The sequence below is a fragment of the Sander lucioperca genome, chromosome 13 (assembly GCF_008315115.2).
Source record: "Sander lucioperca isolate FBNREF2018 chromosome 13, SLUC_FBN_1.2, whole genome shotgun sequence".
NCBI lineage: Eukaryota > Metazoa > Chordata > Actinopteri > Perciformes > Percidae > Sander > Sander lucioperca.
The window spans coordinates 12641018-12661841 of NC_050185.1; the positions used below are offsets into that span (position 1 = coordinate 12641018).

At 42.4% G+C, this 20824-nt stretch overlaps 1 protein-coding gene across 10 annotated transcripts in view; it reads right to left on the bottom strand.

Moving 5' to 3' along the window:
* Positions 1 to 6074: 6074 nt before the first annotated feature.
* Positions 6075 to 20824, bottom strand: part of LOC116064863 (disks large homolog 4) — a 69372-nt gene continuing 54622 nt past the window's right edge. For 7 of the 10 annotated variants that reach the window (XM_036009005.1, XM_031320202.2, XM_031320198.2 and 4 more), the window contains 14 exons: positions 20434 to 20578; positions 19731 to 19866; positions 19407 to 19563; positions 19191 to 19293; positions 18485 to 18599; positions 13175 to 13366; positions 12995 to 13037; positions 12872 to 12902; positions 12261 to 12308; positions 12047 to 12148; positions 11692 to 11864; positions 11292 to 11404; positions 11083 to 11174; positions 6075 to 9630 (listed from right to left, as the gene is read on the bottom strand). In XM_036009005.1, coding sequence (XP_035864898.1) covers positions 9524 to 9630; positions 11083 to 11174; positions 11292 to 11404; positions 11692 to 11864; positions 12047 to 12148; positions 12261 to 12308; positions 12872 to 12902; positions 12995 to 13037; positions 13175 to 13366; positions 18485 to 18599; positions 19191 to 19293; positions 19407 to 19563; positions 19731 to 19866; positions 20434 to 20578 — 1557 coding nt within the window. In that variant the 3' untranslated portion in view covers positions 6075 to 9523. The remainder of the gene's footprint in view (positions 9631 to 11082; positions 11175 to 11291; positions 11405 to 11691; positions 11865 to 12046; positions 12149 to 12260; positions 12309 to 12871; positions 12903 to 12994; positions 13038 to 13174; positions 13367 to 18484; positions 18600 to 19190; positions 19294 to 19406; positions 19564 to 19730; positions 19867 to 20433; positions 20579 to 20824) is intronic. The other 3 variants (XM_031320199.2, XM_031320197.2, XM_031320201.2) reach the window with 1 other exon arrangement.

The window sequence follows — 20824 nt, forward strand, 5'->3', positions numbered from 1 at the left end:
AAATAAGACATTAGCATTTCAAGCTCACTAACAAGGCCAGACCAATGTTTCATTTTGGTAAGGCAAGACCAGTCTTTCTTGTTCTCTGGGTTCAACTTGTATTGTCATCTTTTTTTCTAATGTGTGTAAAGCAGAAATTTTGAGTGAAACACATTTAATTTATCCATCCTTTTGAAATCACCACATATAGTGCAACGCTGTATCTCCCAAAAGTATCCATCCATCCATCCATCCATCCATCCATCCATCTTCTTCCGCTTATCCGGTAACGGGTCGCGGGGGTAGCAGCTCCAGCAGGGGACCCCAAACTTCCCTTTCCCGAGCCACATTAACCAGCTCCGACTGGGGGATCCCGAGGCGTTCCCAGGCCAGGTTGAAGATATAATCCTTCCACCTAGTCCTGGGTCTTCCCCGAGGCCTCCTCCCAGCTGGACGTGCCTGGAACACCTCCCTAGGGACGCGCCCAGGGGGCATCCTTACCAGATGCCCAAACCACCTCAACTGGCTCCTTTCGACGCGAAGGAGCAGCGGCTCTACTTCGAGCTCCTCACGGATGACTGAGCTTCTCACCCTATCTCTAAGGGAGACGCCAGCCACCCTCCTGAGGAAACCCATTTCGGCCGCTTGTACCCTGGATCTCGTTCTTTCGGTCATGACCCAGCCTTCATGACCATAGGTGAGGGTAGGAACGAAAACTGACCGGTAGATTGAGAGCTTTGCTCAGCTCTCTTTTCGTCACAACGGTGCGATAAATTGAGTATTGTAATACCGCACCCGCTGCGCCAATTCTCCGACCAATCTCCCGCTCCATTGTCCCCTCACTCGCGAACAATACCCCAAGGTACTTGAACTCCTTCACTTGGGGTAAAGACTCATTCCCTACCTGGAGAAGGCACTCCATCGGTTTCCTGCTGAGAACCATGGCCTCAGATTTAGAGGTGCTGATCCTCATCCCAGCTGCTTCACACTCGGCTGCGAACCGATCCAGTGAGTGCTGAAGGTCACAGGCCGATGATGCCATCAGGACCACATCATCCGCAAAAAGCAGCGATGAGATCCCCAGCTCACCAAACTGCAACCCCTCTCCACCCCGACTACGCCTCGATATCCTGTCCATAAATACTACAAACAGGATTGGTGACAAAGCGCAGCCCTGGCGGAGGCCAACTCTCACCTGAAACGAGTCCGACTTACTGCCGAGAACCCGGACACAGCTCTCGCTTTGGTCGTACAGAGATTGGATGGCCCTGAGAAGGGACCCCCTCACCCCATACTCCCGCAGCACCTCCCACAGTATCTCCTGGGGGACCCGGTCATACGCCTTCTCCAGATCCACAAAGCACATGTAGACCGGTTGGGCATACTCCCAGGCTCCCTCCAGGATCCTTGCGAGAGTAAAGATCTGGTCCGTTGTTCCACGACCAGGACGGAATCCGCATTGTTCCTCTTCAACCTGAGGTTCGACTATCGACAGAACCCTCCTTTCCAGCACCTTGGAGTAGACTTTACCGGGGAGGCTGAGAAGTGTGATACCCCTGTAATTGGCACACACCCTCTGGTCCCCCTTTTTGAAAAGGGGAACCACCACCCCGGTCTGCCACTCCTTAGGCCCCGACTTCCACGCAATGTTGAAGAGGCGTGTCAACCAAGACAACCCCTCCACACCCAGAGCTTTAAGCATTTCTGGACGGATCTCATCAATCCCTGGGGCTTTGCCACTGTGGAGTTGTTTAACTACCTCAGCAACTTCCACCAGGGAAATTGACGACAATCCCCCATCATCCTCCAGCTCTGCCTCTACCATAGAGGGTATATTAGTCGGATTTAGGAGTTCCTCAAAGTGCTCCTTCCACCGCCCTATTACCTCCTCAGTTGAGGTCAACAGCGTCCCATCCTTACTGTACACAGCTTGGATGGTTCCCCGCTTCCCCCTCCTGAGGTGGCGAACGGTTTTCCAGAAGCACCTTGGTGCCGACCGAAAGTCCTTCTCCATGTCTTCTCCGGCATACGCACAAACAACAGTCAGACTTTTTCCCCCCACAACCTGCAGGCGTAGGGAGGCGACCCTCTCGCCCACCGGGGTAAACTCCAACGTAGCAGCGCTCAGCCGGGGGCTTGTGAGTATCCCCACACCCGCCCGGCGCCTCACACCCTGGGCAACTCCGGAGAAGAAAAGAGTCCAACCCCTATCCAGGAGTATGGTTCCAGAACCGGGACTGTGCGTAGAGGTAAGCCCCACCAGATCTAACCGGTTGCGCTCCACCTCCCGCACCAGTTCCGGCTCCTTCCCCCACAGAGAGGTGACATTCCACGTCCCCAGAGCCACCGTCTGCTGCCCGGGTCTGGTCCGTCGAGGCCCCTGACCTTCACTGCCACCCATGTGGCAGCGCACCCGACCCCAGTGGTTCCTCCCACAGGTGGTGGGCTCATGGGATGGAGAGATGGATGCCACGTAGCTTTTTCGGGCTGTGCCCGGCCGGGCTCCGTGGCAAACCCGGCCACCAGACGCTCGCTGACGAGCCCTCCATCTGGGCCTGGCTCCAGACGGGGGCCCCGGGCTTCCTCCGGGCAGGGTCACTCCATCTCTTCCTCAGTCACTCATAGGGTTTTTGAACCATTCTTTGTCTGGCCCCTCACCTATATATGTTTGCATTAACTCTTCTTTTTTAGCAGCATCTATCTGGTCTGTACAGTTTACTCTTTCGTAAATATGTATTTGGTGTATTATTTCAGTGGGCACATGGGTGTATTGGCCAAAGCATTTTCAATTTCTAACGCTGGCTTATTCTTATATGCCATCATCCTAATATTTGATATCATATGTCATCATTGCTACTACAAAGTGAAAGTGTGCATTTGGCCCAGGTGACATTATAAGTCTTCCTGGGCTAAGCTCTGCCCTTGCAGATGCAGCTTATAAAAGGAAACCAGAATGCTGTATATTTTAAAAATGGCTGTCATTTTCCTTGTTGGTGCTATGCAAAATCAAAATCTTCGTCACTTGTCATTTTCCATTAATTTCAAGGTTGCTGAATATTAAATGCAGAAGTTAACATTCCTTTGAAGCCAACATGCCATGTTTTAATTAGCGGAATGGGCATAGAGTTGACATTTTTCAACAGAAGTAAACATGCCGAAACACTTCTCAAAAACCCCATAATTTCAGTATAGAAATATCTTCTGTGGCAGGTATGGCTACAGTGTGGTGTTTTTTCTTTTTGGACAGATTATCATAATGAAGCTTTCAGAGTCACCAAAAGGCAGAAGAACCCATTAGGCTTAATCCAACATTAGTCTGAGAGCTCTGGTACAAAAACAGTGAAGTCGGTATTATCCACCTCTTTTCAAACAGCATAAAGCAGCATCTTAACAGCGAACCCCTGCACCACACCCTGTGCACACTAATCTGAGGATGAATCATCTGATCTTTATGCAGTCGATGTGATATTCATTGATAACGAGCACTGAAGCAGCCAAAGTGATATCATCTGGAGCACAAGATATAAACGTATATAAGTGTTGAACTCAAGTTGTCCCACACAAACAGTTTGATGGGTGCCAGCTGGGACCTCATGGGTGGAGGAGCAAAAAAAAAAGAAGAAGGGGACAAAGATTCGGCGAGTAGAAGACGCAGCAGGCTAAAATGAATAATAAAATATGAACATGGAAAGGATCTGTGTTTGATCCTCTGCTGCTGGCTGTAGCTGTCATGTTGAAATGAAGGTAACAAATGGTGGTGACAACCTCCTGTGTGTGCAGCCAAAGTGTTTGGTAGACAGATTGAAATGTCTGTGACTAACAGTTACTATTGCAGTTTTTGACACTCCTTTAAAGAAACATGACTGCTATATAATTATCCTGGATCTAAGAGGATTATTTGGGCCAAATGATTGAATCTGAGAAGAAGGATACAGGCACACCCATCTGAAATCATGAAGGTATAGAAACATGTTGTAAATGGGATGAATTTAAATATATGTGGACCTATTTACTGAAAGCTTTGCTGTGTACCACCACTCATATATACATATTTTCAAGAGACATCAGCACTTATTGGGATAATCTTGGGGGTGTCTACTACAAGTCAGGACTACAAGTTAAGGTTCAGGGATGACTGATGCTTGAAACGCCTGTGTGCCTTCAAGCTGATAATATTGGCTTTGAGTTGTGTGATAACTTGTGTTGTACTGAAATGCTTTACTGCTTTAGTGCAGAAGCATATGAGCAGTTTTGAGATGACTGCGTTGAGATAATTCTTCTTTCCAACACTCACAAGACACAGACGTCATCTGTTAGTAGCTCTGGACCCCATAGCAGCAGGCACAAAGAGATATTACTCCATTACCAGCCTATTGTGAAACAGGCTGTGAATAATTGCCGATGATACAGTAATGGGACCAAGTTGCAACGCATAATGACTATCACCTTGTTCCCACTAAGAGTCGTGAGATCGAACAGTTTGACAATTATCCCGCTAATTTCACTCCACCAGCTTTCTTGTTTCATTGTATTTGGAGTGAAATATGATTCTAATAACTTGCTTGATTTAATTATTCCATTTGGAAGCTTTCAAATCATTTCTCATTCCTCCTTAGTTTAAAATGACTGTCTGCCCTGCCAGTAAAGCAGGATACCGGCAATGAATTGTGCGCACATCTGTGACATACACGGTTTCAAGATTTCCCAAAACATGAATCACTTTACAAAGAGAGTTTATCCAGTGAGTCAGATACTTAATTAAGAAGAAATTTCAAGTTCTAACCACATTGCTTTGGCAAATTTTACAATAATCCATCTGTGAGGCATCTGTCTTGCTCTCGGATCCAACTGTGCATTCTCCCACCAGCTTGTGGGTAGCTGCATTACATGCCCTGTATATAGTATAGACACCTGTTAATGGCTGATAGGAGGATGACAAAACGTGTGGATGGGAGTAACCTGATGGCTGTAAGGCCTTAGATACATACCAGCTTGCAGGTTTAAATCCTGTTTATGACCTTTGATGGATGTTCTCCCCAAACTCTGTCAAATCCTTTATATCACTTTCAGGTGTCACAACCAGGTGATTGATGTTTTGATCTTCATAAGTGAAATACCGCAGCCTCCCTCAACCCTGAACAAGTGGTTAAGAAAATGGATGAGGATTTTACCTCAGTCATTTAAACCCTTTACACATTTCACATTTTCCACTTAAACAGGTTTAAGGGTGGGGTAATAATCTTATTCCACACTGTCTGAGTTTATTCAGGCTCTTCATATTCAAACCCAGACTTTTTCTACCTGCCTTCACCAGACATTTTGTGCATAATTTTATACATAATTTAACAGCTTGGATTTTTCTTAAACAGAGATAGGCTGTGTGTCAGCTTGTGGTTCATTTATCAAGGAGGGCCTCTTGTTTGTGACCACATTCCCCAAATGGATCTATAAACAATCACAACTCATAATTTAGGGCTGTTTGACCCTTTGTTAATACACAATACCGATATGAGTAAACCATAACCATACAGCATCGATAAACAACTTACAACTTAGATGTGTGGGCAACAACAGGTCAAATTTTATGTTTCATGTTTTGTTAGTTGGACTAGTATGCATTTTTTTTCAATTTTCTTAACATTAGAATCACAGATTGTGCCTAACTGTCCAGATGCCAGAAATATGCCTCAAGCCTGGGGCAAGGGATATATGATCATAGCACCCACACACACAGTGTGATTGTCTGCCTGTTCGCACATACACACACACACACACACACACACACACACACACACACACACACACACACACACACACACACACATAGCTAATCAAACGAAAGGATCCTCATTGTGTGCTTTTCTAAAGAGAAAATGGTTCCCCTGATGAGAGACAGGGGTGCGGGCGGAGCGCCTGGCAAATAGGAGCCACAGCATGTATGTGTAAATGCAGCTGAGGAGCTTGTATAAGCAGCTGAAAATGGAGAATGAGTGCCCTCCCCTGGTCGTACATGTTGCTTTCTTGCAGCCTTCACCTGTGGAACTGTGAGACATCAAATCATCAACACAAATAAAAAAACAAGGCTGCTGAGTCCATTTTCAGAAAGCATTTTTAAATTAATTTTATTATTTTATAGCTAATTTACAACAAGCGCTTCACTGAACTGGAACATTTTATTTTGCTTGATATTGTCATTGTTAAATATATTTTTCTGCATCAGTTGACTTTGTTGTAATGTTGTAATCAGTCTTTTCTGTAAAAATTCATATATTTTATAAGGAATATCACACTATGATACGGATGGCTGAGAGATATTAAGAAATACATTGATATTTGAACCCTCAAATAAAGAAATTGAAAACATATTATTCCATTCATGGATATGTTGTCATGTGTTGTTGTTTCTGTGATTCTCTCAATGTATAAATGTAAATGAATATGCTGATATCTTTATGTGCGTATATGTGTGTGTGTGTGTGTGTGTGTGTGTGTGTGTGTGTTTTGCCCACCCGGAGTGTGCAGATGTTGTTTCTATGTTTGAGCAGTTTAACTGGGCTGCGGCTCTGATGGATCCTGTACTTGCATCAATTCAGCAGTGTGCACGACTAAACCTAAAGCCACACAGCACTCCAACATCTCTTTTGTATATACAGCATTTCTGGCCGAGACCCAAAAGCTCTCTCAATGTGGAAAAAAATACAAAAATATACAGACTTGAGATAGAACCTGTGACAGTTCTTAATAAATAATAAATCATACTGTAAACAAAAACTTGGTACTTGTCATTCACAAGCTTCAGCTGTTCCACCTTGAGCTGGGAGAAGCAAGTGAGCAAAAATAAACAAACAATAAATATGAATGGTCACTTCCATCAACACTTCCACCTTCACTCTTATAATTCAGAACAAATTATAAGTAAAAACAAACACATGCTCATAAAACTTGGAGTCCACCTTCTTTTTCTTGCTGATACCTGTAGCATATAATGCCGTCAGTGCAAACTTTATAAATACTGTTTTAATCTTAGACACACACGTAAAACCATCTTCATTGCATAACATCATAGCAGTATTGCACTACATCTTCATGTGGGTGTCTCACTCTCTCACTCTGGCACACACACATACGCACACCACCCATTAATTTATTATACATTATACCCACCAGTGGATGTTATAAAGGATAGATATTATCATATAGTATCATTTATATTTTATACACAACACATACTTTCTTGTCAGCCGCACACACAAGCAGCAAACACATGTATGCACACGCACACAGTCATACAGACACACATACAGCTGCATTGTACATGTTTCAAATCGTTTTCAACGTACACAAGAACATGTCAAATATATATGTCAGTTCAAAGCTCTAGTTTGAGGTCTGCTTTAAATTGAACGGTTCAGTTATTTCTGTGTAGCCTTTTGCTGCGTTTTACAACAATAAAATGGGAATGTGTGTAAATTCAACAACCAAACTGCAATATAACTGAAAGGAATCAATGGAATATTGTTTGGAGATGTTGATTTTTACAGACTTAGTCCCTTTAGAAATTGTTATAAAAAGATATATATATATATATATATATATTTATATTCATATTTATATTTATATATATATAGGCCATTTATTTGTTAAACATGACTTAGCTTTAATTTGTGGACACAAGAGGGAGAAAGAAGCAGAGAAAAAGTGGAAAAGAGAGAATAAAAGAAGACCTATTCCTCCCACACAGAGGAGTTTCCACACATGAATGTGCACATATGTGCACATACAGAGACCCACGCACACACACACGTGCACGCGCGCGCGCACACACACACACACACACACACACACACACACACACACACACACACACACACACACACACACACACACACAGACACACACACACACCATGGCTTTTACTGCGGCCACTGGAAACAGTGTGTACGTCTGTGGCTGAGGGATTCTTCTGGAAGAGTGATCGGTGAGTTGGCTGTGGTGCGATGAAGCTAACAGCTCTGCTGTTTGTGCCTAGAGAGATAACATTCATCCTGGATTCTGACTAGCAGGTCAGAACAGCCAGTCGCCCTGTAGAGGAGTGTGCTAGGTTACAGCTGAGGTTACAACTCTACGTGTGTGTGTTGGTGGATGGGTGTGAGAGCGTATGGGTGCGTGAGTGTGTGCGTGTGTGTGTAAGAGAGCAGAGGCTAAACATATGTCAGAGCATCTACTGCGCTCAGGTTTGGCCTCTCAAGACAATCTCTCAAGACTGTGTCTCTCTTCTCTTCTTCCTCCATGAGACATGCTAAAAAACTCCTCCACAAAGGAGGTGGAAAAGGAGAACACACCCTACTTACTTTCTTTTTTATCTTTTTTTTAAAGTCAGATTTTTCCATTGTTTTTGTCTCCATTGTCTTTGAGGATGCATGCACAAATTCAGCATATGTGTTTTTATCATTATAATTATTTGAACTGCCTTTAAATAATGCCTCGCAATATTAAACATGGGTGATTGAGCAAATGCCAGTCTTAGTCACTGAGGTGTTATTCAGAGTTCACACTCAGAACCAAGAGGCGATTCACACGAAAAGGGACTCTTTGCCGAGTAAAGACTCCTCATCAAGAGGGACTCAGCAGGATCTGGGCGCCCTGTTCTCAGTCGTCCCCCTTTCCTGTCCTGAAACAAGGCAGAGCTGACAGGAGGAGGAGGAGAGAAAGCCAGGAGGTTATATAAAAAGAGGGGCCAGCGTCTTTTTGGGCACCTCCATCTCAGACATAGGCGCGTGGAGGTGTTCAATGGGAGCATGAGACTTGAGAGGGGTGGGGTGGGTGAGGTGGTCTTAATACTACCTCAGGGTCCGTCCCTGCTGGGTCACCCTCTACTCTCTTTCAAGCCCTGTTCAGATCTAATGTCCAAATATATCCAGACTGTGTTGAGATCCAGATGGACTGCGGTTCACACCTGGCATCAGAATGCATCTGAACTCTCTCAAGTAATCACTTGTGATTGGATTTTCGCTTCACATTTGCTTTTATCTGTTGGGAAACTGCAACTGCATCTAAACAGAGAAAACACACATTACACACTAAGTTGTTTGGCAGTGCTTAATCAACTGCGTTTAGGACATTTGCGTTCCCAGATAGGGGTGCAGTCACATGTATTAAGAGCTGTCCACTTGTGGCCAAGATGCATTTTAATGCTGAGTGTGAACAGGGCCTCAATGCTCAATCCTGCCTCATTAAAGTGGAATACTGATTACGTCTTTTCTTGCCATCTCTTTCAGTCTAATTACACAGTGCTGTGTTCACATCTGTCTCAGAGTCTCTCTTTTGGTATCGTTCTTTGCCTCGCTGTGTCAATTCCTGTATTTGTCTCTGTCTCTGTGTTTGTCTTAGTATGCATTTGTCTCTCTGTGTCATTCTCAGGGATTGCCTAAGCACTGACTTTGCTGGAGGGCAGACAGGCAGGCGAGGCTGGCTTGGCCGTGAGGGTGGAGGGTGGTGTCGGTTGGTGGTTGTGAGAAAGGGGTGGTTCGGATAGGGTGCAGCATCACAGCCTCTCCCGAGTGGGGATCCAGATGTAAGGCCCTGATTGCTCCTCGATCACTGTCTTTACTTTGTGATAGACCTCTTCAAAGCTGTCCCCTTCCACGACAGCTGCAGCAGGACACAGGATGTGTGAGGGAAGGAGAGAAAACAATGAGGGGCGGGGAAAAAATGGCAAGCAAAGACAAAAGAGAGACAGTAGGAAGCACGAAAAACGGTGTCATTAGGGTGGAAAGACAGAGAGGGACAAAGGAAAGGAAGGATGTTTATCAGATGTGTTTGAGAGGAGACAATGAGAGGAATAATCAATTAAGAATACAATTTTATAATCTGTATACATTGTAAATATTGTGTAAAATCACAATGTCAAACAACAGGCACATTTCCATTATGTATGTATTTCTACAAAGGCTCCCACATGTTTATTCAGTCTCACACATATTTTTTCAGTGGCTTACGACAGCTCACGATTTATTATAAATTGTACACCGCATTAGCTTTGTGAGGAATCCTAACATCCATATTCTGTCGACCGCTGTGATTTGCCCTAAATGTGTGACTTAATGTTAAAATGCTCAGAGTCCTCCCAGAATGTGTTCATTCTCTCATTTAACTCACTCGGCCAGGAACATGTAAAGTGAAATCCATCTTTGTGGAGGAGGCTTGCTTTATCATTTGCTGGTATTAAACCATAGACTGTTAATATTAATGGACAGAGCATGTGTGACGTCACCCATTGGTTCGTGGAGATCTGCTATGAGTCGTCGAGTTTGCCATTACGGGCGCAGCCATCCTGGTTGCGGATGTGACGATTTTAGACGAGAGGGAGGAGTGAGGGAGGAGCCATGTTACGCTACACACTTTCACTGACAATCACATCATAGCCACGCCCTAAAACACCCCCTGCTTTATCGCCGATTTTAAAATCAACGAGACCATAATTCAAAAAATGAACATCATTCTGTATTGCAGAAGACTTAAAACTAGCGATTGAGACCATAAACTCATTATGAAAATGTTTACTGAGGTAATAAATCAAGTGAGAAGTGGGTCACTTTCTCATAGACTTCTACAGAAACCGACCTCCTTTTGCAACCGCACGTGTCGCCCCCTGCTGGAATTCAGATAGAATGCAGGTTTAAGGCACTTCCCCATTTGCAGCACTTCACTGAACCGGATGCTTTGTCCATTAATATTAACAGTCTATATATTAAACAATAAAAAAGAGTAAAAAGTTATAAAGTGAAATGCACATATTATCATCCTCAAAAGTGTGGAGCTGAGCACCAGCAATAAACCCAAAATACAGACAACCTGTTGTTTCAAAAATCTTGTAATCATAAGGATTTTTATGATCACCACTCCACATCAAATAGATTAGTGTACAGCGGAGTGCAAACACAGGTGAATTAGCTCGCTTTTACCATCTGGTGCTGCCATAATCCAAACCAGATTCCACTTGTAGGTAGACAGTACATGATATTTGCTAGAAATTCCATGCTCTGTGTCTACACATCATTTCTGTGTGTTCATGTCATATAGACACAAACTCTCCGATCTTACCCGAGAAACACTCTAGGAAGTCTTGTTCTAGTTTGAGGGCTCGGTCCATTCCTTTCCTGGCCTGCTCCTCTGTCAGGCGAGTGTTGATCTCTCTGTTAACATCACACACAAAATCTTCATTATAACACATATTTTCATTATGCACAACATATTTAATGCTTGTTAAGCATACATTTTCAAAATGTATTAAGAGCTTTTGAAGTACATACAGGACATTCTCCAGTGACTTGGGCCGGACAAAGATGGCGATGGGATGAAGCTGAGCTGCTTGTAGTCTGCGCACAGCATTGGCAGAGACATCCAGGATGCAGTGTTTCCCCTGCTGCTTGTGCACAAGTGCAGGGAAAGAAATGTAATAATAATTAAAAGGATTAATAAATACACTACATTTTAGCAACAACTTTTAATTTGCCAGTTAATTGGGCAACAAGTCATGAAAGGTTGTGGCTCATCACTTAAACTTTTCTCTGAGGAAGTATTGCTTTTATAAAACATATACATCACTGATAAATTCATCATTTTGCCAGTCTTAGTCACTGAGGTGTTATTCAGAGTTCACACTCAGAACCAAGAGGCGATTTTTCTTAAGGAGTTTTATTAGCTGTGTACCTGCTCAGCCACCTCACGGACACTCTGGACACTGGTGCCATACAGGTGACTGTTGTACTGGCCCGCCTCGATGAACCGATGGCTCTGGATGTCCTTCTCCATCTGTTCCCGTGACGACACAAAATGATAGTCCCGCCCATCCACTTCATACTCCCTCTTAGGCCGTGTGGTGTCTGTTAGGCGAAGAACAATACAGTAAACGCTGCTTTGAATCTCAAAATTAAAGCAATTACTTGATGGGGAGGGATGTATTATGCAGACATCACCCTAAAATGGCTGCAGGTGGCAGCAGTGACATGCAAATAAAAAACTAGTGAACGGCTCAGTCTCCATGACTGACAGCATAATTACTTACGGGGGACACAAGATCCAAACTTATCAGGGAACTCAGACAACAGGTCATCATTTATCCTGTCTTTCACAGGACCCAGAATGATGATGGGCCTCGCATAATGAACTTGAAGAGAAAGAGAGAAGAAAGTGAGTAGGAGCATTCAGAAAAGGGAAAAAGAAACAAAAATGAAATGTAATATAAAAGCCTTAAATAATGGACTTCTATTTGACCTTACCTTCCACTTGGGTGACAGTCTCATAACTTTGTGAGGTTTTATCTCTCCCTGGTGACAGAAAAGCATTCAGACACATTTCTTTTTACCATTAAAAATGAAATTCAGGTTCATGATTCTGCATCTGTGCGTAGTGAATATGATATATTCTCAAATGTCGCAGCTAATACATCAGATGTCGTTAGTGACAAGAACAGTAAACATGTGACTGTTGGAGATGAGGTGTGCATTAGACTACAGTTAGGAAGAAAATTTGAGTAAAGAGTTTATATTTGGCATTGTGTGTAATGTCAACACGTTGGTGGTGAGGCATTTGGAGATTACAGCAGTGCTGAAGAGTAGGGCAAAGGTAGGGAAGGGACTTCTCTGTAGCTGCAGTTAATGCTACTTGCACCTTCAATTGAGCTATAAATCTTGTTATCGTGTTACAGTGTGACTGATTACTATTTACATATAAGTATATAATATGTATGTAAATAAAACAGGGAGATATTGTTTGTGTATGTGTCAGCAAATCGTGTTCCTGTGTTGCTGCCCATTGCTAGTGTTAACTGTAGTCAGCTAACATGCTTGAAGTGTCAATACACAGTACATTTATACTTCATACTAATTACCTTGAGTGCCCAAGCTGTCTCGACCATGGTCCTGCAACAGAAACCAGAGCAGAGATTTACACACTGGGAGGCAGTTTGAGAGAACAGGTACAACTCATTCAAACAACTGGTGAATGAACTTACCCTCTCTTTGGTGTTAACACGAGACCACTCTTTTCTTTCCACCCTGTAGAAACAAGGAGGGAGAACAAAAATATTTAATTTTGGAGACAGAATAATTATGTTAGAAAAGTTGAACCAGAATGTTTAGTAATTTTGTTGAAGCACAATGAAAGATAAGTCGGACCTCCCCCACTCACTCACAGTGAAAAGTCTGACCTGTTCTTGCTAGGGATGAAGCCGACCTCTTCAGCCTCGTTCTGGGGGCTGACCTTACGGGCCTGCCACCATTCCTCATCTCCGCAGTCCAACACATGCAGCACATCCCCAAACCTGAAGCCCAGTGCCTGACTGAGGAAGCCACAGTCTGCAGTCTTGTCATAGTCAAAAAGAGCCCTGAGTGATGGAAGAATTCAAATCACTAACTTAATAAAAAAACCTCTTTAAATTCTATTTAACCACTTGAACACCAATATTATGAACAGTCTTCTTACATTTCTCAAGTAGCTTCATAAATACATTTGTTGTAGAGAGAATATACAAATACAAGATGTTAAATCATTCCACAGAAACAGCACTTACAAAAGTGGTGAATGACTTGCTACTGTCTATTTTTTATTTTTTTTATTTATTTTATTACAGGGACAGTGCATATCAATAAACATTTCTGTCAATATTCCACAATTAGCCAGAAGGCTATTTTTCATCTGCAGTCCCTAGACAGATGGTAAAAAAGTCACCCGAAAAAGAAGGTAAAATTACACATTTACATTACAATATAACATTAAAATACATATAGATTCAGGGTCAACAAGTGTTTTATTGCTGTTAGATCTTAGCGCTGCTTTCGATATGGTTGACCACTGTATACTATTGGATAGACTTGAGAATTTCTTTGGCATCTCAGGACAAGTTTTAGAGTGGTTAAGATCATACCTGTCAGAAAGATTTCAATGTGTTTTATATGACAACATACTCTCTGAGTCCTGTACCGTCAAGCACGGGGTGCCCCAGGGGTCTGTACTGGGTCCATTGCTTTTTTCACTTTACCTATCCCCACTGGGTCAGATTTTCCGTTCTTTTCGGATTGCTTTTCATTGTTATGCTGACGATATGCAGCTGTATATGCCATTAGGTGTAGGAAGCGAGTCTAATACAGCTAAACTTGAGGCCTGTCTTGCAGCTGTTAAGATCTGGTTATCAACAAATTTCTTGTTGCTTAATTCTGCTAAGACAGAAATGATGGTTATCGGACCAGCAAAATTAGGTCATCTTTTTGATCACATTACTTTGTCTCTCGATGATTGTGCATTAAATCGCAGAGACCAAGTTAAGAATCTTGGTGTGCTTTTCGATCAGACACTTTCGTTTGATTTACATATAAAGGAGGTGACCAGAGTTGCTTTTTTCCATCTTAGAAACATCTCAATCAGATCAATACTGTCGTTTAAGGACTCTGAGGTCCTCATTCATGCCTTTGTGTCATCTAGGCTAGATTATTGTAATGTCCTCCTGTCGGGTCTGCCAAAGAAAAGTCTTCGGAGTCTGCAGATGGTTCAGAATGCGGCAGCTCGTGTTCTGACCGGAGCCTCCAGATATGAACATATTACACCAGTGTTATCCTCTCTCCATTGGCTCCCTGTTCATGCCAGAGCAGATTTTAAGGTGTTGCTGCTAACCTATAAAATATGAAATGGCAGCGCACCGTTGTATCTTAAAGTGCCCATATTATGAAAAAATCACTTTTTCTGGGATTTGGGGTGTTATGTTGTGTCTCTGGTGCTTCCACACACATACAAACTTTGAAAAAAATCCATCCATGCTGTTTAGAGTGAGATACGGTTTCTGAATGTGTCCTGCCTTCAGTCTCTGGGTGAGCTGTTCAAAATCGGCACGGCTTGTGACGTCACAAGCCGAAACGAGCAGGCTAACCGCAACCATTAGCTCGTAGCGTTAGCGTTAGCATGCTAACGCTAGCATGCTACCTCGTTCTCAATAGCAAAGCACTGCTACAACACACACAAGTTCACCATAATCTACAAAAGAACTACTTCCATGTGCGCCCTCATTTAGAAGTCTCCCAGCTAATCCTGCCTTGTAACTGACCGAAGTTGTAGAAAGAGCCTTTCTTTTACTGTCTATGGAGCTAGCTAGCTGACATGATCTACATCTGAGCTACTGAGCATGTGCAGTGCAATCAGAGATAGTACAGAAGAAGAAGAAGAACAGAGGTTTCACTCTGTAGCTAAAACAGAGACCAGCTGAAAAGAGGATCTGCAGCAGTGAGAGAGAGCGGTGCAGTACAACAAAAAGATGGTGTTTTTTGAAAATTAAACCATGTAAACCTATTCTGGTACAACCTTAAAATACAATTATGAACCTAAAAATGAGCAGAATATGGCTGCTTTAAAGACCTAGTGAACCCCTATGTGCCTGCTCGAGCCCTGCGTTCTCAGGGGATGGGTCTTCTGAGTGTCCCAAAGGTTAAAAAGAAGACAATTGGTGAACGGGCTTTTTCTTTTCGTGCACCGACATTGTGGAACAGTTTACCTCTGGACATCAGGCAGGCTTGTTCTGTTGAGGCTTTTAAAGCAAAGCTAAAGACCCATCTGTTTACTGTTGTGTATGAGGCCTAATTTCTCTGTATGTTTTCCTGAGAGTCCGAGTGTGTGTTTATTTTTGTTTCAGTTATTTGAAATGTTTTTAAACTGTATTTCCTATGCTCTGTACAGCACTTTGACTGAAAGTGCTTTACAAATAAATGTATTATTATTATTATTATTATTATTATTTTGTTAAGTCCCCAAACGGAACATTATGGATGTCCATTGAACGGATGCACGGAACAGTTATAACTACTAATGTTTGTGTACATTGTCATAAATCAGACAGTACATAGTACAATAGTCAAGATAATAATTTAGCTAGCAAAACATAAGAAAACACAAGGAACATAGAAACCCTCTGTGATTTACAGAAGCAAAGAAAACACTTGGGGGCATTCTGCTTCATTAGTATGATTGCCATATTATTCCCGGCCAGCAGTGGCAGCACTTAGCGCTCTGCTTCTGTGCACGACTGCAGTCGTTGAGCAAGGAAAAAATTCTGCACTACACTGTATTTTCTTGTTTTAAAAGTGGCATAAATTAAATCATATTCTTGTAACTTTAAACACCCCTGACACTGCCGTGAATTCTGCTGAACTGTTGCTGAGTAGTCCCCTTGCCCTCTAGTTGTTTAGCTAAATGTCCAGCCTTCATCTGATAAGCAACTTTTTGTTTAGCAGGGAATGCCTGTAATCAGTGTTTCTGTCATTCAGGACCAAGAAATGTAAAGTCCCACACAGTATCATGGCTAGGCGAAGTTCCGGGAACACACTGGAGCATATACAGTCTTTTGACCCCCGAACGCCAGCTGCAAATACATTCACCCAACGTCTAACGTTAGCTAATATTTTTGTGTTAATGGCAAATCATTTAAGCTAATGTTAGCCTCATAGTCACTGCCATCAGAAACGAAGACAGCAGTAATGTTGATGTCAGCCAGGGCGGATACAGTATTTTAATCCAGATGTTGTCATCAACAATAGATCCAATGTTTTCTCGGTAATTCTGATTGACAGAATAAAAAGAAGACGGAACTCTGGCCATAGCTAGATGAAGAAGCAGGACGAACACCGAACACGGTATCATCTCCAGTTTTGGAGGGAAACTAAAAATCTGAGCTAACCTATTGGGAGGCACTGTTGCTGTCAGTATCAACGGACTGATACAGAGCGTGTAATACCGTGACCCAGAGCAGACTATTTTCATTGTCCTGGCTGTCACTGCTGGTTGATTGAGTCACACCTGGACCTGGTGAGGACTTAATTAACTATTTGCACAGGAAATCAAGTAACGTTAAGAAGTTATTCTAAAGGTAAGAGCCATGTTCCTTTTACCCTGTGCTAACCCTGTGCAGTCAGTGTGATATGGTTTTGTGACTGGATGTTTGCTCATTGTGGCAGAGTTTTAGGTTTAAACTGGTTGCATAGATTGTGATGATTAGAACATAATTTATTTTTATACCATTGTTTTCATAAACTCATATCTTGTTTTCTGTCGCTGGTTGGTGTGATTAACGTTTGACAGCTATGAGTGGAGTGGCGGCGGCGCTGTTCAGGGTGCTGAAACAGTGCTGAGCTGCTCATGGAGTTTACAGAATCTCACTGTATTTACACAACTTTGCACACACACATGGGATGATCACTGCAGCTTCCTCTGCAACAATTTGGCATTTCATCATCAAATTGGCTTATATAAAGTCTAATTTGGCACATAATGATGTCTTGTCTTTGTATGTAAACTAAAGCACAGCACAGGAGTTCTTAACTAGTACATATAACAAGTCTATGGGGTAGCCTAAAGTTGTAAACTACAGCATTTTATTTACTGTACACAGGAAATCTAAATGGGGTGCAGATTACTGTACATCATTATGTACAGCAAACATGAGCTTTTTAGTGTATTGTAGTAAACAGTAATGCAATGACATTTTTATTTATTTATTGTCTTGAATCTGCAAGACACGTGTAAAGCCACAGTGAGTCTTACTGTGGTACATTATTTATTTAGTCTTTGTTAGACTTGGTAACCTTGGCTGTGACATGCTTACCATATTATGTAAATGTACATTATTTATTCCTTTGCAGTTTGTACCCTTTAATGTACACCTTTTGTGTGGACATTTTGTTAATCCAGGCCTGTCCTGAGGTTTGAGCAGGGCTTGCCCTAACTTGAGTTTGTTAAGAAAGATCTGCCAAAGGGGTTGATGGGGTCAGGTTTCTAGCTACAGCCTGTGATTGATAAGTAAATGTTCCATTACGTTTCTCTATATTTAAGAAATCCCTATATTAAAAGTGTAAACCCATTAGCTAGCATATGCTGACATAAATCTTGACCTTGTTTAAAAAAAACTGAAATGTGTAAAACTGTTCTCATTGGCTTTTAAGAAGGAAAGAACATCATTAGATTTTTTGAATGAGTTGGACTCCTATTCTCCTACTCCTACTCCTATTCCTATTCATCACGATTTTTGTGTGCATAGTACCTGCCTTACATATTGCCACTTTAACTCTCTGTTCTGGTTTACCCACACAACTTTGGAGCCTCTTTAACTTGTGTCTACAGTTAATAATTTCTTTCTAATAATCAAAGTCCCTCAGGTGACATTACAATGACTCATATTCTCACTTTCAAAATTCAACAGCTCTAGAAAGGCTTTGTAGTTACTTCATAAATTTAATAACAACAGTTGGCACCAAAACAGCCCTTTAGTGTAGACTGAGCAATCCAGTCATGTCACATATAAAGTTCTCTGGTCCTAAAACAGCTGCGTTGATTGTAAGCTAGCTAATGCCAGATTGCTGGTTACTTCAAAGCATATCACTGACATTAGTTTTGGCTAACCATGCATAGTATAATGTTGGCAACTAGTATGCAAATGTAGAGGCATTTGCGTGCATCTGTGTAAGACCTGATGTAGAAGCCTCTCTTTGGGTTGCTCCTTAGCGTCGTGGTCCCAGAGCCCATACTGCTGTTCATCAGCTGTTCCCTCAAGTCATGGATCTTAGCCTCAAAACGGCTGTACTCTGAAACAAAGAAGTACAAACACATAAAGACCCCTTGGCTGATAAATTCCGCTTTCTTTGTGTTGGAATTTTAAACCCCGGTCAATTTATGAGGACCATGGATAACTACTCCTCAGATCTCTGCAGGTTAAATCCAGACAGCTAGGTAGACGATCTGTCCAATCTGAGTTTTCTGTTGCACGACTAAAACAACCTTTAAACGTACACACGTTCCACCCAAACAAGTTCCTTCCCGAGGCTATTTTGCAGCGGCACCGTGGCTCCGTACGGAGCTTAGCATGACGATTGTGATTAGTTTAAAGAAATGGCAATAAACCAGAGCACGTTTTTCTCCCATCCCAGTATGCTGTGTGGACTAGCCAGACCCTCCTCTGCAGTGCTGTGGAGGAAGGTCTGGCAATGCAAGACTAGGGATGCACCAATTCAATGTTTTCTTTCCCAAGACCAATTCTGATACCTCAACTTAGAGTACTGATCTAATACCAAATGATTATTAATAATTTTAATTTAAGAAATGTTTGTAAGACACCTTACATGACTATTTTACATTGAAATTGTATAATATTAGAAATGAGATGTCTGTGGCTTTACCATCGGGTCTGTACTGAGCGATGATGGTCACTGTCTGGCCAGCGTTCTTCAATGCTGCAGCTGCCTGTTCGTGTGTGGCCATACGCAGGTCCACGCCGTTCACCTGACGCACACACAGTATGACTGTTTACATCCACAGCTGAAAAATCACTTAGTGCAACTGTAAAATGCATTAATGTTTATGTGACAACTTAAAGAAGATAAAGGTATCTTTACACTGAGGATCTGATCGCCCTTGTGCAGCTCTCCGCTGAGGTCAGCTGGCCCCCCTGCCAGGATGAAAGAGATAAAGATTCCCTCTCCGTCCTCTCCTCCAACAATGTTGAATCCCAGACCAGTGGAGCCTCGGTGGATCAAAACTCTGCGAGGCTCCCTGGAAGAGAGATGGAGGAGAGAGGAAAGTAGACAGTCATGTTATCAATAAGACTTTGCACAATGCAAGCTCAATATAAACAGTACTACTAACACTAATACTGGCAATCCTACTATTACTAATAAATCAGTATACAGTACATGTTTAGCTGAAGGAGCATTGCTCACCTGGGGATGTCATCATCTCCCATCATGCCATGCAGAACGGGAGAAAACCGACTAGGTGAGGTGGGAGTGAGGGCTTGTGGGTAATCTGACCCAAGATAGGTGGGGTGGCTGAGTTCAGTGTCCATATGGGAATATGCTGGAAAAATACACACAAAACCAAAAGAGGTATAATATATGGTTTTTCCACCCTACTATTATAATTTTTAGGTGCAGCACCCAAGCCGTTTTGGGCAGCACCTAAGCCAAATGAATATGAAATCAATGTGAGCATCAAACTAATATAAAGCTAGGGAAAACACTGAAATGTACTTGTGGAATGTGATTTCTTCTTTAGTATGAATTCTCTGTAATCATCTCATGAAAGCCTATTGCAAAAAGAGTATTACCATGCCCAGATTCTTTCTTTACAAGGGCATACTTTCTTCAAGTCAAGTCAACTCTGCACCTGTACACCTCAGCTTTGAATTTTCATAGAATTCCCACAGTCATATCTTGTGATTTAGAAAGAACAAGTTATTCCCTCAACTCTACTTTTGACTGCTGTTTCAAATCTGGAAAAAAAAGCTCTCATGTTTGTGGGTGCAAATTCTTGGAAATGCATTAACTCGAAGGCAGGACATTTGGTGACGTTTTCTGGTATGATTTTTCGCTAGCCATACTTCACAACAGTGAAGTGTAGAATTTCACACAGAGAGGGGCTTACTGCTGGTGAGGTCGGGAGGGTTGTAGGAGTTGGTCAGGTACAGGTTGTTGGGCTTGGCCACCCTGAGGTACACCACCTCGGCTGTGTTCTTCAGAGCCCCCACCGCATCCTCATGCATCACATCCTCAAGACACACGTTGTTCACCTGATTGTTTACGACAAGAGATCAAATTTAGATGGACATTTAGCAGCAAAAGGTTTATCTAAATTTCATCTCTCTTTTTAACTTCAATAATTTTAGTGCTGATAGTAACATTTCTTTTATAATTCTTAATGCTAGAACAATGAGCTTAAACTGATTTGTTACAGCACATACCTCAATTTAAATTATACACAAGGTAAAATGAACTACCACATGTATCAGAAATTCCTTACTCTAGAAATCATATAC